Source organism: Periplaneta americana, chromosome 15, assembly GCF_040183065.1.
Source record: "Periplaneta americana isolate PAMFEO1 chromosome 15, P.americana_PAMFEO1_priV1, whole genome shotgun sequence".
Classification (NCBI taxonomy): Eukaryota; Metazoa; Arthropoda; class Insecta; order Blattodea; family Blattidae; genus Periplaneta; species Periplaneta americana.
Genome location: NC_091131.1, coordinates 49,004,707 through 49,025,950, shown reverse-complemented (window position 1 = coordinate 49,025,950; position 21,244 = coordinate 49,004,707). Strand labels below are relative to the sequence as shown.

Here is a 21,244-nt window from a genome sequence, read left to right as displayed (position 1 = left end):
ATCTCATACGTAAGTACATAACATAGTTTGATTGAATCATGGCATACTGTAAACATTACATGTCATACATAGTCTGATCGAATCATGGCCTACTGCAAAACATTACATCTCATCATAGTCTAATCGAATCATGACCTACTACAAACACATCTCATACATAGTCTGATCAAAACATTCATATTCAAATTTCGGTCAAGCGACTTTTGCCTCACTCTATATTCATCAAGTAAATATTACTGTTAACTTGTGTGGGGAAGATGCTTACAATTATTAGTATAACGATATATAAAATGAATAATTTCGAGGGAAAAATTGTTCCCTGGCCGGGCATCGAACCCGGGACCTTTGGTTTAACGTACCAACGCTCTACCAACTGAGCTACCCGGGAACTCTACCCGACACCGATCAAATTTTTCCCTCTATATCCACAGACCTCAAAGTGGGCTGACAACCGTCAAGCAACCAACTTCGAGTGCACACTAACTCAGTGTGACTTAAATTGTGGTTTTCTGTTAACGAACAGTGATGTGTATTGTGCAAATCAAGATTGGTAGAGTTCCCGGGCAGCTCAGTTGGTAGAGCGTTGGTACATCAAACCAAAGGTCCCGGGTTCTATGCCCGACCCCGGAACAATTTTTCCCTCGAAATTATTCAAATCAACTTTACAGGAAGTTATACCTGAAATCTTGATTTGGATACATAAAATATTTCAGTACTTTATACCCATTTCTTGTCGATTAATTTCTGAACGTCATACCTGCAGTGTCATGCAGTTGGCACATACTTTCTCGTAAGTTTTAAAACAAATGAGTTCTTTTGTCATGTTGCGAGTAATAATACTCTTTATAGTCTCGTTTATTTCAACTTTATACCTAGTAATAAACCATTAGTTTCAATAAATGACCATTGAACCCATACAAATATCAGAGTGAGAAAATTCATTAACTCTGAAATAATAAACGATATACAGATATACTGTAGTTGATGAGATCCTATATCAATGATTCATGTGCGAGAAAATAGATGAATCTTGTATAAAAATTCAGCGAGTTATGTGATAGTTACAGAAAGAAGGAAGTGCAAACTAAGACGTGTGAAGTGTAAAAGTGATCTAGAGGAAAGATCTGACTTAGTCTGAGGCATTAGATGCGGTAAAAATTGTGAGTATTGATCAATTAGTTAACTGAAGTGGAACTGCGAATAATGTAGGGGAACAAGAAAGGAAGTGCTAATAGAAGATGAACAGAGTAAATTAGAGAGAAGAAAAGCATTATGGTAGCGAGATTAATAAGAGTAGGAAAGAGTATGTGCAAGTAGTGAGAGTGTACCGTAAAAGTTATCTAATAAAGTGAAAAAGTGATAAGTGAATCGAACAAGAAATTGAGAGGAGGTATCACAAACATTAGAACATTGCAATAATAATTGAGACAAATAATATAATAAGATAAAGTAGATGAGATAGTAAAAATATTGGTAAATACTAGTCAGAGATAAAAAGGTTTCAACATTAACATAAAAGTAGGGATAACAGTAACAAAAGATGCCAATGATAGTAGTAGAGATGGAGGAATAGATGCAGACGCGAATGTTTCTATATAAGAGTAAGGTGGACAGTATTGCATAGTATTTGGAAATTAGATTGAGGGAAGAGAAAGAAGGTTAAGAGTTGTAAATACTGTACATCAGAAAGGATGGATGAAGAGATATACAGAAGCAGAGTTAAACTTTAGATAATTGGCAGACTAGGGGAAACATAGATGAAAAGAGAAATATAAAGGATATATGATGGAATGTAAGCAAGGTAGTGGCGGACCGTATACAGAAATGTGAGGAAAACCACTACCTGAAAAGCGTTTGATGACAATAAATATGAATATGAATATCAATGATTCCTAATTCCTTTTCTTCAGTGACCACAAAGAATGAAATGTGTAATAGCTCAATGGTATAATCTTTGACTACGAAACAAAAGTTACTGTATATTATTATTTCAATGTAGGCCTACCGAAGTACATATGATATTTCCATGCAGATATTCTGCGTCATCATACGATGAAAGAATAATGGAACGGAGAAAAATTCTCTCCGGCGCCGGGATTTGAACCCGGGTTTTCAGCTCTACGTGCTGATGCTTTATCCACTAAGCCACACCGGATACAACCCCGACGTCGGACAGAATTGTCTCTGATTGAGTTCCAACTCTTGGGTTCCCTCTAGTGGCCGCCCTCTGCACTACGTCATAGATGTCTATAAACATGGGACCGCAGTCCACACATGTGCTGAGGTGCACTCGTTATGAGTGACTAGTTGGCCGGGATCCGACGGAATAAGCGCCGTCTTAAATCACTTCGTGATTTACACATATCATATATTATTTCAATGTACCGAAGTACATATGATATTTCCATGCACATATTCTGCGTCATCATACGATGAAAGAGTAATGGAACGGAGAAAAATTCTCTCCGGCGCCGGGATTTGAACCCGGTGCTGATGCTTTATCCACTAAGCCACACCGGATACAACCCCGACGTCAGACAGAATTGTCTCTGATTGAGTTCCAACTCTTGGGTTCCCTCTAGTGGCCGCCCTCTGCACTACGTCATAGATGTCTATAAACATAGGACCGCAGTCCACACGTGTGCTGAGGTGCACTCGTTATGAGTGACTAGTTGGCCGGGATTCGACGGAATAAGCGCCGTCTTAAATCACTTCGTTTATAGACATCTATGACGTAGTGCAGAGGGCGGCCACTAGAGGGAACCCAAGAGTTGGAACTCAATCAGAGACAATTCTGTCCGACGTCGGGGTTGTATCCGGTGTGGCTTAGTGGATAAAGCATCAGCACGTAGAGCTGAAAACCCGGGTTCAAATCCCGGCGCCGGAGAGAATTTTTCTCCGTTCCATTACTCTTTCATCGTAAAAGTTACTGTGTTCGAGTCCCACTCATACCTTGATTTGACTTTCTCATGATGCCTTCAGTACTCTAAAAAGCGGAGCTTATTTGAGTGTCACTCGCACAGCGCAAGGACTCGGATTCCTTCCCTTGCAAGGACCGCGGCGCCCCCTCTCTCCACTCGCTGTGGAGATTTTTAACATCTTCGGAGATTCTACCTTATTGCTCTTCTGTTGTGCTTCGTCACCTCATCTCGTAGCTATTACGTTACGTCCATTTTCGACTTCCCCCTTCAAAATTATCTAATGTTCCTTTACATAACACGGCGAAAATCGGAGTGAGACAAGTGACCAACAGGCTTTCATACTTACTGGTAATTGAATAATCTGCGAAAAGGGAGCGTCTTGCTCATGATCAAGGAAAGTGTAGTGGTGTAATAGGCTTTCTGGATTCCCATAATCTTGCACGGAATCTGCTGGCTCAATATATATGCGGCTAGGTCAGTTATCACGAAGCCATATTTCCTTTCATGGCAGATCCTCAGCAATCCGCCATTGTCACTCTGCGGGAGATTGGCTAAGTTCGGCTCGATAAGCTTTTTGTATACCTTGATTAAAAGATCGTTGTTTGAATTCTGAAACCAACCGTAGTTACATAACTTAATATACTTATTAAAATATCGAAATGTGTTTTAAGGGTGTCTAGTTACGAAGGACGTGTCAAAAATAAGTTTACAAGGTCTGTAGGTTCTGTACAATTGAGGCAAAACTGATTGGAATGGTCGTAGAATATATCACTTCTGTCATTTGGTAATTCCATGACTACGTTTGGACATGATTTCGAATTTTGAGTGGACTTATTACTTAAGGCGATGTGGGCTTAAATATGTCTATCGCTTACTGTGCTCCATATTATTTATATTTAGTATGTAGTCCTATAGGACCTCTCTATAAGAATGTCACACTTTTAAAATGAAATAAATTGTATAAACGAAAGAAGTTTTATTTATTTAATTACTATTACTTTGAAGTACACTTAATGCCATTGCGTATGGAAGAGAACGTCAGTTAAATGGCCGCCGCGGTTTCGTTGGGTTGCGTGTATAGACGGGTCTTCCAATTTTCAGTAACAGACAAACATAAACCAGGCTGAATTTCACGAATAACGCACGTGGTATTGTTCTTTAGGTCATTAACTGTTTCTGGCTTGTTGGCACAAACCCGTGATTTAACATAACTCTATAAGAAGTACTCCAGCGGCGTTAAATCACATGATCTTGGGTGCCAGTTAACATCACCACCACGCGAAATGATGAAGCCTCTGAACTTCTTCCAGAAAAGGTCGACTGTTTCGTGAGCAGTATGACACGTGGCGCCATCTTGCTGAAACAGCCGTTTTTGAGATTCATACCTTCCAATTGAGACCTTATTATAGCTCGGTATCTTACACACTCTGTACATTTCACGTAATGCACGGATGACTTTTTTTTAATAGTAAATTGCAATAATTTCTACCCATTGTGGAATGGTGTAACGTTCCAATGATTATTTGTCAACAACTGTAACCATAGGAAGAATATGACTGCTATAGCTTCATATATGTTAAACGTAGGACATTCTTATTGAAAGAACCTTTACATTAAATATTTACATTTAATACTTATACGTAGACTATCTTACTTTGTTTGTTGACTTATCGTCCACAAAATGGTTCTGTCTATCGTATTGCATTGTCACATGAAAGAAACATACTAAGAGGCAAATACAGACCTTTTTCATACCATTCGAGGAGTTAATCATAGTTCAGGTTCATACAGTACGTCAGTCTTGCGATGGCGACTAGTACTTTAGAGCGCGCGGAGCTCTTTTACCTGTAAACATTGCTAAAGGATGTACAGATCTTAGAACACAGCGCATCATGACGGAACTGAAGCGCTTAAAGCTTTCAAGGAAGAGTGGAAGATACAATATTTATGCTTCTAACATGGTGATGAAGTCCAGTGTTTGTTGTGTAAAAAATATATCATTTGCAAAAAAAGCAACATAAAACGGCATTATGAGACGCAACACGAAAAAAAATATAGGCATTATTCAGGAGAAGAGAGAAATAAATTGCTTTCGGAATTGACATCGAAGGTAAATTAATTTACATTTGGGTCAGTAGACTGTATCTAGATTCCTTTTATTTCTTTATTTTAAATGTATTGTTGATGTTTTATTTGTTGCTTGTTTCTGGATATTTACTTTTATTAGACTACGTGTTTCTTTAATTTAGAAATAATATTTTATCTTTGGTTGCACTTTAACTTATACTATTACTAAGCTCAAAAAGCTAATTCACTTTTATTCCAATAACTATTTTCAGGATTTTGAGCAAATGTGAACTAAACATTTTGAAAACTTTGATGCAAGGAGCTTTTTTAGTAACGTCATATAAAAATATACTTAAAAATATAATTTCAAAACTATTAGACTTAATTGCACCAAATTTTGTACAGATGATATTATTATAGATATGTTTATAAAGTTTAATTTCACAAATTTTGGCCGAAAATTGTGGAAGTTTTAAAAATCATACATATCCCCTTAAATGATTGACCCCAAAAATTACGATGGCTCTCAATATCTTAATTTAATCAATTTGTTTTTTTTCGTATTACGTGCATCTCACAAATCGCTCGAAGAAAACTCATTACATAATCACGACTGGAGAGTAAGGACTACAATTTACAATCACACAATCAGGTACTCTATTTCAATCAATACTGTCATTATTATTTTTTCAACAAATACTCCAAAGTACTTAGAGATCACACACGTGGAGCAGGTAGACCCTATTAGTTTCTCCTAACCAATGAAGTGAAGTATTTACATAATAATTGCTGCCTTTATTCACTGCATGTGCATGTACATCCCTGACGTCTACGTTACGACGCTATGTAGCGGATGCTCTATGCGCTCGTGATCAAGGTCGAGCTCTTCTACCATGATTGGGAGCTAATATCGTCTCATCCCTGCAGTACGTGGAGCTGCATCGCCTTAATATTGCTTCGGAGACCCCAGTTCCCTATCTCAAAATTTTCTGTAAAGCATCCCATATTTCATGTTAAATTTTTGCACACTTTTACTGAATCACCCTGTATATGATTGAAATAAAAACTATCCTCTCCTACTGAATCAACCTGTAAGTGAATCGGATAAGGTGCTTTTTTTCATACCTGGAAATAATCCTGATGAGCAGAACGTGCCAGCACTCCGACTTTGTAGGTGCCATCGTTAATTAAGTCTTGAAAGTCTGTGAATGGAACCACCTCTTTCCGTACCGTTAGGAAGGAGATGAAGATTGCGGAGAATGAGACGAACAGAAGTATCGCAGTGAAGTATGACGTCATGTACACAATTCGACACGACCAAGACCGCGGCATCCCGTGCTGTCCTGCACGACAAATTTCCATTAGTTTACCATTGCGAAATTGTTAACATTTTGTGTGTGCGTCTACGCGAGTGCGTGCATGCATACATGTATGATATCTGCAAGGTATAGACAATAGGCCTGTCACTTTGGCAGTACGGATTCGAGTCCCGGTTAGGCCTGCGATTTTTAATTGAAAATGTATGACACTTGAGGCGGACAAATAGCAGTTGAAGGTTTTGACGCGAAATATCTAATGTTCGAGGCACAAGAGAGAAAAATTATAACGTTTTGACATGAAAGGTTCACTCTGACTTCACTCGTGGTACCATGGAAACAAAAATGTAACATGAACTTCGTGTCTCGTGATTTTCCACGCTATCTGTGTAACTACATTCTTTATTTTTAATATGACTTGAGGTTTTTCACAAAATAGTCACGGAAATATTGGGTATATGGGTTGTGTATGCAGAGTGTTTCAAAAGTGATGGTAAAAATGTAGAGATGGGAAGTTAAAAACGAAGAGAAGCAAAAAAAGTTCCAGTAAACATGGGTCCACAAATTAACCGTTTACGAGATAATGCCATTTTGTGCTGGTTGAGACCACCAGTGAACCAACCACCTGGATATGATAAAGTGACAACATTCTTGGTTCGTACGTAAATAAGCACTGTCCCATCCCATTTCATTCTAAGTGTGAGACGATATTAAACAAACGATTTCATGAACAGTGGATAGGTAGAGGAGGACCTGTACCTAATCACTAGATTTAAATCCTTTGGATTTTTGTGTATGTGGTTATGCAAAAACCCTACTTTACACGACAGATATCACCACACCTGAAGAATTGCAACATCGGATTGTAGATGCCTTCCAGCAAGTGAAGAATGACCCATGATTGTTCTAACGCATTCGCGGGTCTTTACGCTGAAGACTAGATAGATGCATTGAAGGGCATGGTCAGCATTTTGAACACATGCTGTAAAATTCTTCAATTAACATTTTCATACCTCTTTATCTATAAACTTCGCTGTTGTTCAAACAAAAAAATTCTTTTGTGTATGTTCAATCACATTTGTGAGGTATTGAAGACAAATATATATTTTACTGTATCGTAATTGATAAATTAATACAATTTTCCCTGCTTTTGTTGTAATTAGTACCTAGTATTTGGCGGGTCCCAACCAGCCGTATACGGTTAATTTGTGGACCCATGTTTACTGGAACTTTTTTGCTTCTTCTCTCGTTGTTTTTATTTCTCATCCCAGAATTTTTGACCATAACTTTTGAAACACTCTATGTCCTCAACATGGTTCGGAAGGGATATCTACTGTAGTAAACAGTTTGTTTTGTCATTCATGCTCCCTTATCTGGAAGATCTGGTAACAAAAGTGAAGCACGCAAGGAGGAGGAGACGGTTATGAAGGCACTGACACATTGTAAACCTTCATTAAAATGTATAGTTTTCCCTTAAAACCTTCATTTTGTTGTATGTTCTTTTCCTTTATCTTAGTCAAATTCAAGGAAGTTGCCTCCTCTCTCCGAGATTTGCAGGGCAGTCATTGAAACAAGGTGATTTATTTTTAAGAAGTTGTGGTGCGAGTACGGTGAATAATATTTAAATGCCATTTTCTTTTAATTTCATGTCATTTTCCCGTTAGTTTAAGGGCGTTTTAATTATTATTTTAAGTAGATTTTTAGGTCATCAACATCCGTCCTCTAGTCTATATATAATTTGAACTGGTAATGGAAATTATGGGAAAACGGCTGAACGGATTTTAATAAATGACCCCTCATTTTGAAGCTTGGATCCCACGTTTTTCAGAAAAATAGCAGTTTTCAGTGAAATATAAATTTTCCTACATCATTTTCCTAATTTCCAAAATCCATCTGTCGTCAGTTTTGAGAAATATGGCTTTTCAGATTAAAACAAAACACAAACACACTACAATAAAAAATAGGATATTATACGAAGGCCATGACCTACAGGATTGCTGATATCACCGCCGTCTGGCTGACATATTTAGAGCTCAAATTCAATTGCTTATTAAAAACTTAAAGACTTACTAAAAATAATTCACAGGTCTGATTATGTGGTGTGTAATTTTCTGAGTACAGCTGTGTATTGGATATTAAAATCTACAAAATTTGAGGTGGTTTGATGACATTATTACCACTAGAAATGAAATATTATTATAGTTAATGCCTGATGTGACTATTTTTCATTAATTATGGTTATCTCCCAATGACCGATGTATTATTATGGCGAACGTGTATAGCATATCTGACTACAAAACTTACGTAAGATAATATTGTTATTAAAAATCAAATATTTTTATAGTTATTAATCAAGTGGGGTTGAGTCTTTTTCATATATTTAATGGCGGTTTGGTGTAGATATTTATATGCGTCATTCTCTTCAGTATTGGCTCGAGATCTGTTAGCAGGATAAAATGATTTTACCCTCTACATTTCAAACTCTACATGCAATAGCTATATCTATTGTGCGAAAGCATAGGAAACCTGACATTTTTTTAACTTTCACCAACAATCCACAATGACCTGAAATAACTATTGCTTTATTCCCATATGAAAAACCCACTGATAGTCCTGGCATTGTTATTTGCGTTTTCGCGCTGAAACTCAAAAACTGAAGGTGGATACGTTCAAGAAAAGTATTTGGGATAAAAAAAACATTCAGAGGGAGTATGTTTCATTATTACGGAAGCAAATAACTTTCAAAATGTCTGGCATTCTTCATTAAAAATACTGTAAGTCTGAAAAATTTTTATTTGAACGGCTAATGAACTTAGCTCGCAGCATTTGCTGCACAAGCCACTAGTTATATATATATATATATATATATATATATATATATATATATATATATATATATATATATTTTCAAATAACACACTCATCATTTAATTCTTGTAGTAGGCCTACTGTATTTCTTAAGTTTGTAAGAATTGCAATCCCGTCTCCACCTGGGTGCTTAACCTAACCTTCAGTTACCTTGTTGACAGAAGATTACAAACACGTAGAACCACGTGTCTCTGATCCTGAGATGTTGCTGTGTCAAGTCTGCTTCAGCAACTTTGAGGACGGCTGCGAGCACGAGAGTGAGTCCCAGCATGGTGACGGCTGTCGCTCCCCACATAGTCGAAGAAAACGTGGAGAATATTTTGCTAGGGTTGCCTTCCTCAATGCCGATTTCTTTGATGTAGACCCTTTGTCTGCACCAAAGTTTATATTTCACATAATTCACACTTAATACTGAACAAGTATATTAACATAACTAACCGTTCAATTCCCCCGGTGGCTCACTGAAAAAGCACCGACTTATCTTATTCTTAGGTTTGATCCTCGACTGGAGTGACACTTGCGATGGACAAGACCGAAGAATGAGTGTTTTACCAGGGTTCTCGCGCTACCCTCAACTTTACAAATGAAGAGTCCACTGCAAGAATGGTGGATGTCATTTGGAATACATTTTTCAGGAGAAGCAATTGAAAGTTTGAAATGCTTAGAGCTCAAAGATTAACTGTGATTTTCCAATCATTACTGGACAATGACTATCAGTGTTAATGCCATATAACTCTCTATGTACATTCTATATGTCTTAAGCTATGCATTGACAGTCTTGGTTCATTTTCGACAAGAAAGTGACATCCATCATTCTTGCAGTGGTCTCTTCAAATGTTATTCCACCAATATTCTCCTTTTCTTTTTACATATTCTGTCCTTATTTCATATTTTTTCATTAAAATTCACATATTCATTTATTTATAATTTCTTCATAACAAATACAGGTTTTACCAAAAGTTTAAAGACACCCCTCCATAAGTGACATTTCTCTCCTATCATTGTGTAAAAAATAAAAAATATGCCAAGCCTGACTCTAAGCCTATGTTTTTGAATTGTACAAATATTTACTATGTCAATACTCTTATGTTGCAAGCCTATATAGTTTTCTTGCTCTTCTGGAAAATTTACAGCAATGGACATGGGATGTTTATCAATTCTGATCTTCAATTTAAAATTAAAATTTTCTTATACACTCTGCTAGTAATTTATGAATAGGCTTGTAATATTGGGGACCGATAGGGTGCGGTACGGTGGTTTCAAGTTTACTATCCGTTCACCAGTCAGTACTCTAGCATGCATAATCAATGTACCTGCTGAATACTCCGTTCGCCTGTCACTACCGTAGCATGCGTAAACATGCGATGTGGAGCGAAGTTTTTCTCGATATAAAAATTGTTTTCGTGATAATCGGAGAAGATTCACCTTTGAGGCACTGAAGATGTAGGCCTATGTTGTTGTACATTGTAATTATATGGATACTGAAGGAAAAGAGGAAACTCAAACCCGCGAATAATTCTATGATAATTCTTCTGCATATAACGAAAGTTACGTAAATATATATATTTGTAATGCTATGTAGCTTATACTTACTTTTACAGGTGTCCAGACTTGTTTATGTTGACCTTGTTATTCTCGTAATCGATCGTAGAACCAAGTCAATGTCCTCGTACTAGCTCACGTCCCCGGCCTATGTACCATACTGCAGTCAACATTTATAATCGGTCCCCAACATTACAAGCCTATTTATGAAAGACTGTAAACAATGCCAGAGTAAATCATTGCGGATTTCGTGGATATTAACACCCTCGGTTATGCCTCGGACGCAAAATTTCCCACTCATGAATATAACACTACTTTACTCTCTTGTATTATAAATTACTGTTCGTGTTCGGAAATATTTTTTGTCCAACACTAAACCTGTGGTTTCAATTTTCATTACCAGTCTTTATATAGCACTTCTTGACGGGAACATTGCATTGGGGTAAGTTTCAGTAAACTCTCTGCGAGCAGAAGAAGCAGAACTCTTTTTTCAAGTAACTTTTACAAAGAAAAACACGAACAATTTTACGAACTTGTATCAGGGAAACTATTGCAGTCATCGAGCGGTCGGCGTGGGTGGCACAGTCGGTAGAGTGCTGGCCTTCTGTGCCCGAGGTTGCGGGTTCGATCCCAGCTCAGATCAATGGCATTTAAGTGTGCTTAAATGCGACAGGCTCATGTCAGTAGATTTACTGGCATGTAAAAGAACTCCTGTGGGACAAAATTCCGGCACACCGGCGACGCTGATGTAATTTCGACAGTTGCGAGCGTCGTTAAATAAAACATAATTTTTAATTTCATTGAGCGTTGCGGTATAACTAATCTATACATCCCTAATACATGACACGGAAATTGATAGAGGAATCTGAAAAATGGGGTTTAAACATTAATATGAACAAAACAAATTACATGGCAAATGAGACAGATTCAAGAGACTTAATGTTAGAAGATGGAAAAGGCACATGAACAATTGTGAAGAATACACATACTTGGGAGTGAAAATCACGAAAAATGGCAACCATGAGGAGGACATAAATGGAAGAATAAGCAAAGGAAGGATAGCAATATCAAGACTAAATATCATCTTATGGGACCGAGATATTACAGTTAAAACGATAACAAACATTTATTCAATTGTAAAAAGCACAATCACATATAGATAAGAGACATGACATTTGAAATCAAGAACAATAGCCTACACAAATTACATTAGACTGAAATGGATTTCTGGCTACGATCTGCAACGATTTCGAGAAGCGAAAAAATCAGGAACAACGTGATAAGGGAAAAATGACGCTGAAAGGATTCTTTACAGAAGACATTAAAACAGCACAGTTACGATGGTTTGGCCATATAAAAAGGATAACGGAAGACATACTACCGAAAAAGATTTATGAATGGATTCCGACGGGATGAAGAAAGAGAGGAATACCGAACTTAACCCGGACAGAGGGAATAGTTAGAGCATTGAGTGAGAGAGGTTTAGAGGAGGGAGATTGGGAGAATAGGGATGAGTGACGAGTGGCTATAAATTCTTGAAATGTGTACAGGAAGATGTCAAAGACATTGTAAACCTATGAAATAATAATAATTACTTACTTATTTAGACCTCCTTATTTACTTATTATTGTATCTTGAAGATAGATGTATTTTAGGAAACAAAATTAATTCGTACTAACGTTGTATCAGTTCACTTTTTGTAATGAATTAACAACTCTTAATATAATATAATATTCCATAATATTCCTCGACTTTCATGCTTTACCTAAAGATGACGCTTGCCGATTGCAGGAGAGTTGCTCCGCGTGTTACAGTGTATCTAAGTAGGTAAACATTGACCTTCTCCTATATCGACCAAGTGTTGTGGAATGAGAGAATTGTGGCGAATCCACTACCAACAGATTTGGATAGCTATTGGTTTTAAGATTCTTACCTGAAATTCCATATCGGTGGAAAGAAATCTACCACTTCAATTCGCTCCCGTGTGAAAGAAAATGTTGATAGGCCCACGTCAGCTTCTCGCTTTGCAATCATCCCAATGACACCCGTCCAAGATCCATTTTGAAAAGAACCAAAAGCTTTGTCTTCTGGGAAAGAGTAATTAGTTCTGAAACAACATATTAAGCCCACAACATTGTGGCGTAACTTGATTAAGACTGAAAATTTAGTACATAAATTAATGATCCATAGTAGAGGTTTTACCTCTGACTGAGGTTCTGGCTGACACATCTAACTTATTATTAGGCAGTACATCTAGGATGTTTTGTAAAATATTCTTATTGAATTTGGTATTTCCAAGAAACTAGTTCGATTAATTAAAATATGTCTCAGTGAAATTTACAGCAGACTCCATATAGGCCAGTTTCTGTCTAATGCTTTTCCAATTCACTGCGGGCTGTAGCAAGAGGATACAATATCACCTTTACTCTTTAACTTCGCTCTAGAATATACCATTAGGAAAGTTCAGGAAAACAGAGGGGGTTTAGAATTGAACGGGTTACGTCATCTGCTTGTTTATGTAGATGACGTGAATATGTTAGGAGGGAATCCACAAACGGTTAGGAAAAACACGAGAATTTTACTTGGAGCAAGTAAGGAGATAGGTTTGGAAGTAAACCCCGGATAAGCAAAGTAGGTATATGATTATGTCTCGTGACCAGAATATTATACGAAATGGAAATATAAAAATTGGAAGTTTGCCCTTTCAAAAGGTGTAACAATTCAAGTACCTTGGACCAACAGTAACAAATATAAATCACACTAGAGAAGAAATTAAACGCAGAATAAATAATATGGGAAATATCTATTATTATTCGGTTGAGAAACTTTCATCATCCAGCCTGCTCTCGATAAAGCTGTAAGTTAGAATTTATAAAATAGTTATATTACCGGTTGTTTTGTGAAACTTAGACTCTCATTTGAGAGAGGAACAGAGATTAAGGGTGTTAGAGAATATGTGCTTAGGAAAATATTTTGAGCTAAGAGGAATGAAGTTACAGGAGAATGGAGAAAGTTAAACAATCCAGAACTGCATGAATTGTATTCTTCACCTAACATAATTAGGAACATTAAATCCAGACGTTTGTGGTGGGTAGGGCATGTAGAACGTACGGATGAATCTAGAATTGCATAAAGAGTATTAGTCGGAAGACCTGAGAGGAAAAGACCTTTGGGAAGGCCAAGGCGTACATGGGAGATAATATTGAAATAGACTTGAGGGAGGTGGGATATGATGGAAGAGACTGAATTCATCTTGCTCAGGATTGGGATTGATGGCGGGTTTATGTGAGGGCAGAAATGAACCTCTGGGTTCCTTAAAAGCCAATTTGTAAGCAAGTAATCTTATTTTTATTTTTAATGTCAACAAATATTATAGTATCTAATAATTAAAAAAAAAAACATTACTTTCGTAATAGATAGTAGATCTCTCTTTTAAGAAGAAAAGATTCTTTGGTATGGCTTGTACAGTAATTGTGTTTGCGTTCATGTCATCTGTCAAACTGCAGACGTGTTTTGGCACTTCGTTACTATTACATTTACTAACTAGTTAGCCTACATCATTACCTCATCTCTATTTTCTTACACCAATGGGACTGACGGTTTTTCCTAATTTATGGCCTAATTAACTTCAGTTTTGCCAACCTGTACGGAGATTATAGTTTTCCACGATGGATTTGTCAGTAAGTACAATTTCACAATAGTTGGCTTTCATTTCCCAACTTTGATTATTTCTTCGCCTGTAGATTCTGACTTGGAAGGGAAAATCCGCCTTGACCTTCCTATTCAACCGCATAAGTAAGCTAAAAATGTTCCTAATTGTTTGTTAACAATTTGTTTTTCAATAATACGCTATTGGTTCACACGTCATACTAGTATATTTGCATAATAGCTAAGTATATGCTATAAGATTTTATTCATCATGAATACAAACGAAGGCGTTATTGATGATCGCATTCCATGACCAAGCAAGGAAAGCTAAGTTTGACATATCAGAATAAAAATAACTGTTTTACGAGCACACAAAAAATGACACATACTTTCTCATTACACTTTTTACACGTTAGAACCGTATTGAACATTGATATTGATTCAGTCTACATTCCAAAAGACTGAAGTTAGAACTCCCCTAATTGATTTATGAGCTCGAAATATTTTTGAAATAGGAGAGGAGGAACAGTGTTTAATTTATTTTTCAGGTTTGAAGTGGCGAACGCATACTTTGTCCGTATTAACACAACTCCTTTAAAACTTTATTCTATTTCACTTATAATAATAGATTTGAAAATATCTGTTAACAGTACTTAAAGATGAAATAAAATACTGTCGGTCATGCAATCAATTGCCATCTGTAGGAGGCTAAAATATACCAACATTCCCGTTTTCTGCAACCTTTGTGCCGAAAAATGGACGTCAGTCATACCATCTGTCTGTCTGTACGTCCGTCTATGTGTCTGTGTGTCTGCGTACAGCGATTTCTCTTAAAATATTGAGTGGGGAATATTTTATAAAGGAATTACTTTTCTACTAACCTAAAATTCATTCGCCGCTGAAGTTCATTCCATATGTCGTTGATGAATCCTTCTGCTTGAAACGATTTCGAGTCGTTAGATTTCTTTATTCTGTACAGCAGGACCTGTTAATGTGGATCAATCATTGACGTCAGTATAAAAAGAATAAGATTATACTTTATTACTATAAGGTTTGGCAATGATTAATCACTTTGTTTGGTATGACTAGTTAATTTTCTTAACTGAACTTTACTTTGCTACAATTGAGTTACTATAGCTGAAGTTGCACATTTTTATAAATAATAAAAGTTACAGGGAATAAATTCATCGAATCTCTATAGTTTATTATAGTATAGTATAGTATAGTATATTATTATTATTATTATTATTATTATTATTATTATTATTATTATTATTATTATTATTATTATTACTTTCTTTTTCTTTTTTTTTTGTAATATGTTAGTATTCTGTTCTTTAACTTTTTGTTAAATTTTAACTGCTTGTATACTTTGTGACCTGGTAGAGTGTAAGAGAAGGCCGTATGGCGTTAACTCTGCCAGTATAAATAAAGAATTATTATTATTATTATTATTATTATTATTATTATTATTATTATTATTGCGTGACACATTTCTGTGGTGTTTGGTCAGAATGTGATAACTCCAAAAATTGCCTTTTTTTGCTGAAAACGCAGCCCTGTAAAAAGACAGTTCTCTTACGTTTGGTATAGCCGTGTCATCTCCATCTAATCTTATGTTATTTTCATTCAAATTTATATGTAAACTAGAATTATGTTTTGTGTAAGAAAAATGAAAATAAAAATGCTTGTACCTCAAAGAGGTTTCCAATCACTACAGATTTAAACCTATGCTTTCCTTTATTGTTATTGTGAGAATTGTTTGGAATGTAAGGATATTTAGGATTTGAATTAAAACTTTATTTCTTTTCATTTCTATCTTCATGCTCTTCGGATTTGAATTTAACTATGGAAAGCCTTCTCGTTAACTGCTCCATAATTGCTTCCTCATTATATGAGGCCTAGTCTCGAGAGAACAATGCAATTGATAGTCTAAACCAGCGGTCATCAGCACAGAGCACCCTGGGGCTAGCGTCTCTTACCCGCGGAGAACACACTGCACTATGATGCACTCGTAGCTGGTAGCGGGTATACTCTCTACCTCTACCTGCTGCACGACGGGACACACGGACAGGCTCCGCTTACCCTTTACCCACTTCAGCGAGTGCTGACGACCACTGGTCTAAACGATTCACACATCAATATGACACCAATTAGTTATTTGAAATTGTAATGAACGTTAATATGTCATTACACAGAATTAGATTAATTTGAAAATTAATGTCATAGTTAAAAACTTTAGAATTACTGTTAAATTAACTGTTTCTGGCTTTTTGCTCCCCACATTTATTAATTACCCCAATTTTTGCAAATAATATATTTTTATTAAATCAAAATTATTAAGTGTTCCATTTCGTTAAGATTCTACATGTTAAAAGACATTTCACATGAGTTTTTTCAAAATGCATCTGATAGTGAAATCATAGATCTACAGTAACTATTTTTAATAAGGCACTCTTTGTAAAATGATGTTAATTCACCGAAATAAAAAAGCATGAAAATACGTTATTAATTTATTAACATTAATATGTCATAGTTAGTGTTGGAATTGCCTACGTAGTTAAAAAAAATGACTTCCCTGATGGCTGAGTGTTAAAGAACAGAATACTAACATATTACAAAAAAAAAAGAAAAAAGAAAAAGAAAGTAGTAGTAGTAGTAGTAATAATAATAATAATAATAATAATAATAATAATAATAATAATAATAGTAATAATAATAATACTATAATACTATACTATAATACTATACTACAATAAATATAGAGATTCGATGAATTTATTCCCTGTAACTTTTATTATTTATGAAAATGTGCAACTTCAGCTATAGTAACTCAGTTGTAGCAAAGTAAAGTTCAGTTAAGAAAATTAACTAGTCATACCAAACAAAGTGATTAATAGCCTCTTAAAATATAAAAAGAAACGAAGACGGACATGCCAACATAATAAAAACAAGCTGCGCATTCTACATGATCGTCCCTGAGCAGAAGCATTAACCTGGACTAGTGAAGCTGTTTAACCAACGAACGCATTAATACAATTCCCATAAGAAGCAATTTTGTAGTACTTGTTACAAATTTGCTTGATAATAAATGACAGAGATATGCTAGCATTTAATCCTGTGAAATATTGTGTTTCACTTTTTAAATTGCTAAATGATGATAAAAATACTTTTAAAGATGTAGTCAAGGACACGTCACAGAACTGACATTTCCACAATCAGAGTTGCTGCTCAGGAATAATCTGGTTTAAGTACAATTTTTGCAGATAATAATTAAATTACAACATGATGGTTGTCATTGTTTTAGTAGGTAAAATTCTATAATTTTCAGTGGGCCTGGGTACAGTAGTTGGTATAGCGTTGGCCTTCTGTGCTCCAGGTTGTGGGTTTGATCCCGGCCCAGGTCGATGGCATTTAAGTGTGTTTAAATGCGACAGGCTCATGCCAGTAGATTTACTGGCATGTAAAAGAACTCCTGCGGGAAAAAATTCCGACACACCGGCGACGCTGATATAACCTCGGCAGTTGCGAGCGTCGTTAAATAAACCATAATTTTTTCTATAATTTTCAGTCAGTTGTACAATAAATTTTAAGGCGTTAGGTATAGCTTAAAGCAGTAACATTTTTGGAAATATTCAACATTTTTTCCTCCATTACTTCATCTTGTACAATAATGAAAATTGGTATGTGTAAAACACTGTCCTTCTGCTATATGAAAAAAATATTTTTACCGTTTAAAACAAATTGTTTTTATATATTTTTTTCAAAATTCAAAATGTTGGCAGTTCACTGTGCAGTGATGAAGCATTTCCGTCATAACTCATAAACTTGTTAATTTTTTCATGTTCTCTCTCTTTTATTTTATTCTGAAATATCATGCTCTTTCAACTACATTCCTCAATAAATAATATTTTTTTTTATTTTGTATTAGAAGAAAGTACTGATATTTCACCATTTTTAAAAATGAATTTATTTTTTTATCAGACAATCTATCAAAGGTAGAGAAGTGATCTTGCGTCATATTGTAGATATGACATGCATAAATACACACAAAATATTTCATCCGAGAATGTTGGATAGTTTTTGAGTTATGTGGGAAACGCTTCATCACTGCACAGTGAACTCAATTTTGAAAACAAAAATGTAAATAATTTTTTTAAATCGTAAAAATATTTGTTTCATATAGCAGAAGGACAGTGTTTTACACATACTAATTTTCATTATTGTACAAGATACAATAATGGAGGAAAAAAATGTTGAATATTTCCAAAATTTTACTGCTGTAAGGTGTACCTTAAGGACATGTTTTGGCAAATTTCGTGATTTCTAGCCGTGTACTTGTTTTTGTAGACAACCAATCCTTCCATTATATTGACACAATCTTTTGAATTAACCGGTTTATTGAGAAGAAATAAATGCAATAGTTTAGGAAGAAAGACTCTGCGATAATATATATACACAGAAACACAACTTGCAAAAACCGGGCAGTTTTTGGTATTAATTTCGTATTATCGTGAAAATATGGAAGTTAATTTCTCGCAGCATCACAGGTAATGCTTTCTTATTATTTGTTACAGAAAATGAAATTAAGGAGTGAAATATCTACAATAAATAAAGGCGACCATAAGCGCGAAGTAGTTTATGTGACAGGATGTTCGATGAGTATTTTACAAGTTTTAAAGTTGTAATTGTTTTTGCTACCTGAGAAACGCAGATGATGATCAGGATAGTCTAATATAGTACATACATGTTCAACGACGGATCCCCTGATGACTAATCCCTCGAGATTTCCCCTTCTCTGGATGAAGGAAACGTTGGACCACATCAGCTCTCTGCCAGCATTCTCCTCTGCAATGCGTAGGCTGTGAAGAGGAAGATCGGCTCTAGTGCGATATACTTCAGTGAGAGAGAGTTCAGCAGCATCCGAAAATTGGGCCACCAGAAACTCACAGTCAAATGGCACGTGAATCGAGATGAAAAACTCTTCTATCTTCGCACTGTTCAGGAACAAGAGCCACTTGCTTCTTGAAAGATAGTCTTCAGCGGAAAGCTGCAAGGAGACAACTGACTCAGAACACTCTGCGCAGTACATTCTGATGTAACAAGCTTACATATGTAATAATGCGCAAGCATTTTCATAAATTGCATTCTGATGTTTGTAATACAGACGCTGCTGGCCGCGTACGGTTAGATTTAGAATGTCGTTAGATCGTATCCCGCTTATAATTATAATGATTTCAATGTGATGCCTTGCTTTATCTTAGGTGAAGGTCTGAAGAGAGAGAAATAAAGCTGTGGTCCTGTGTCTTATATTTACGGCATGTAACTTAAAGGACCCTATATCCGATGTGATAGGTAAATTTAGTCGGCCATTTTTCGCTCGTGTTGAATAACCTCTGCTGTTGAAAGCATTCTTCAGAGACATTAAGACGTGAGGCAAGAAAAGGCGGGTTACTAGCGGTCCGCTCTCTGCGAGGTCTGCGATGCGTGGGCTGTTAGATATGCGGTTGTAGATCCTCAATCGCCATAAGGCATTCGCTGTAGTTACAAGTCTTGTTACAAAAGTCTTGATTCTTCGAGTGTACAGAGTCAGTGTATAAAGTTTAGTGTTATTGTGTATTTAGGTAGTGCCTACCAACAATTTTCATTGCGTGAACGTGTATATATATGTACAATACGTACATACAAGGCAGAAACCGTGTGCGAAAAAATTTCGAATAAAGTTTCCAAACAGACCTGTGCCTTCTGCCGAAACAATAAAATTAAAAAACTCGTTGAAAGATTTAAAGGCTACGGAAGAAATCGAGGCTATCAGTGATTTGGAACTTCAGAATATTGTTCATTCGTTTATCATAAGATGCCAGTTGTGTGTGGCGGAAAATGAGGGTCATTTTCAGCAACGACTGTGAGCATGGTAAATCCAAATTATTGAACATTTATGGTTGGTACTGTAATGTACTGTAGAAGTGCCGGGGAAAAGGTTGCGCATTCGCCGGAAACCACGCGAGCAGTGGGCCACGAGTCACCGGCCGTTTTCTCGCCTCACGTCAGAATAATGTCTCTGTATATAAAGAGTTGAATTTTTATTGAATTAAATAGGCCTATTTAATTGTTTAGAGCTCACATACAGTGGCACAACAACAGGGAGGGGTAAGAGGGTAAGATTTGTCGCCCTAAAGCTTCAGAGGAGAAAATAGTATAGTTTCTATCCTTCTGAAATATTACATAGCTTAGAAGAAGATGTGTTTGTAAACTCGTGGAATTTATGAACATCTCTACTGCTCTTACCTCCGATTGAAGTTCTAGCTGATATGTACAGTAGTGGCAAAAAAAAACCGGACCGACCCTTGTAGCTGATTTCAGAGCCTTGAGCCTTGTTCACTCCAGAGCACGATAGACTGGTAACTAAGACTTTCATGGTTCGAATCCTGCCTGGGAAGGAAACTTTTTTTGTTCCTTATTCAAATTTATTCCCAGTACTTTTCGATTGCAGCGATATTTTACTACTTAATTGACTTATTATTCCCAGAACATGAATTTTACCAGCAATCGAAAAGTATTGGGGATAAATTTGAATAAGGAACGAAAAAAAGTTTCCTTCCCAGGCAGGATTCGAACCACGAAAGTCTTAGTTACCAGTCTATCGTGCTCTGGAGTGAACAAGGCTCTGAAATCAGCTACAAGGGTCGGTCCGGGTATTTTTTCCACTACTGTACATCTATTACCAGACAGTACATCTCACTTGAGGATAGCCAATGTGGCAGAGGAAGAACAATTGTTTCTGTACATCTGAAGTCTGATTAATGTAACATGTTACTAGTCAGCGATGTATGCAATGGAGAGGGAAAGGAACTGGCCAGCCTACCTCATTATATCCTAGCT

The 21,244-nt window shown here is 36.2% G+C and overlaps 1 protein-coding gene across 3 annotated transcripts in view; it reads right to left on the bottom strand.

Annotated features, from left to right (window-relative positions):
* Positions 1-21,244, bottom strand: part of LOC138715631 (glutamate receptor-like) — a 30,865-nt gene that overhangs the window by 1,441 nt on the left and 8,180 nt on the right. For 2 of the 3 annotated variants that reach the window (XM_069848704.1, XM_069848703.1), the window contains exons 4-9: positions 19,110-19,412; positions 15,244-15,347; positions 12,648-12,821; positions 9,323-9,543; positions 6,114-6,331; positions 3,268-3,530 (exon numbers count right to left, since the gene is read on the bottom strand). In XM_069848704.1, coding sequence (XP_069704805.1) covers positions 3,268-3,530; positions 6,114-6,331; positions 9,323-9,543; positions 12,648-12,821; positions 15,244-15,347; positions 19,110-19,412 — 1,283 coding nt within the window. The remainder of the gene's footprint in view (positions 1-3,267; positions 3,531-6,113; positions 6,332-9,322; positions 9,544-12,647; positions 12,822-15,243; positions 15,348-19,109; positions 19,413-21,244) is intronic. The other variant, XM_069848705.1, reaches the window with a different exon arrangement.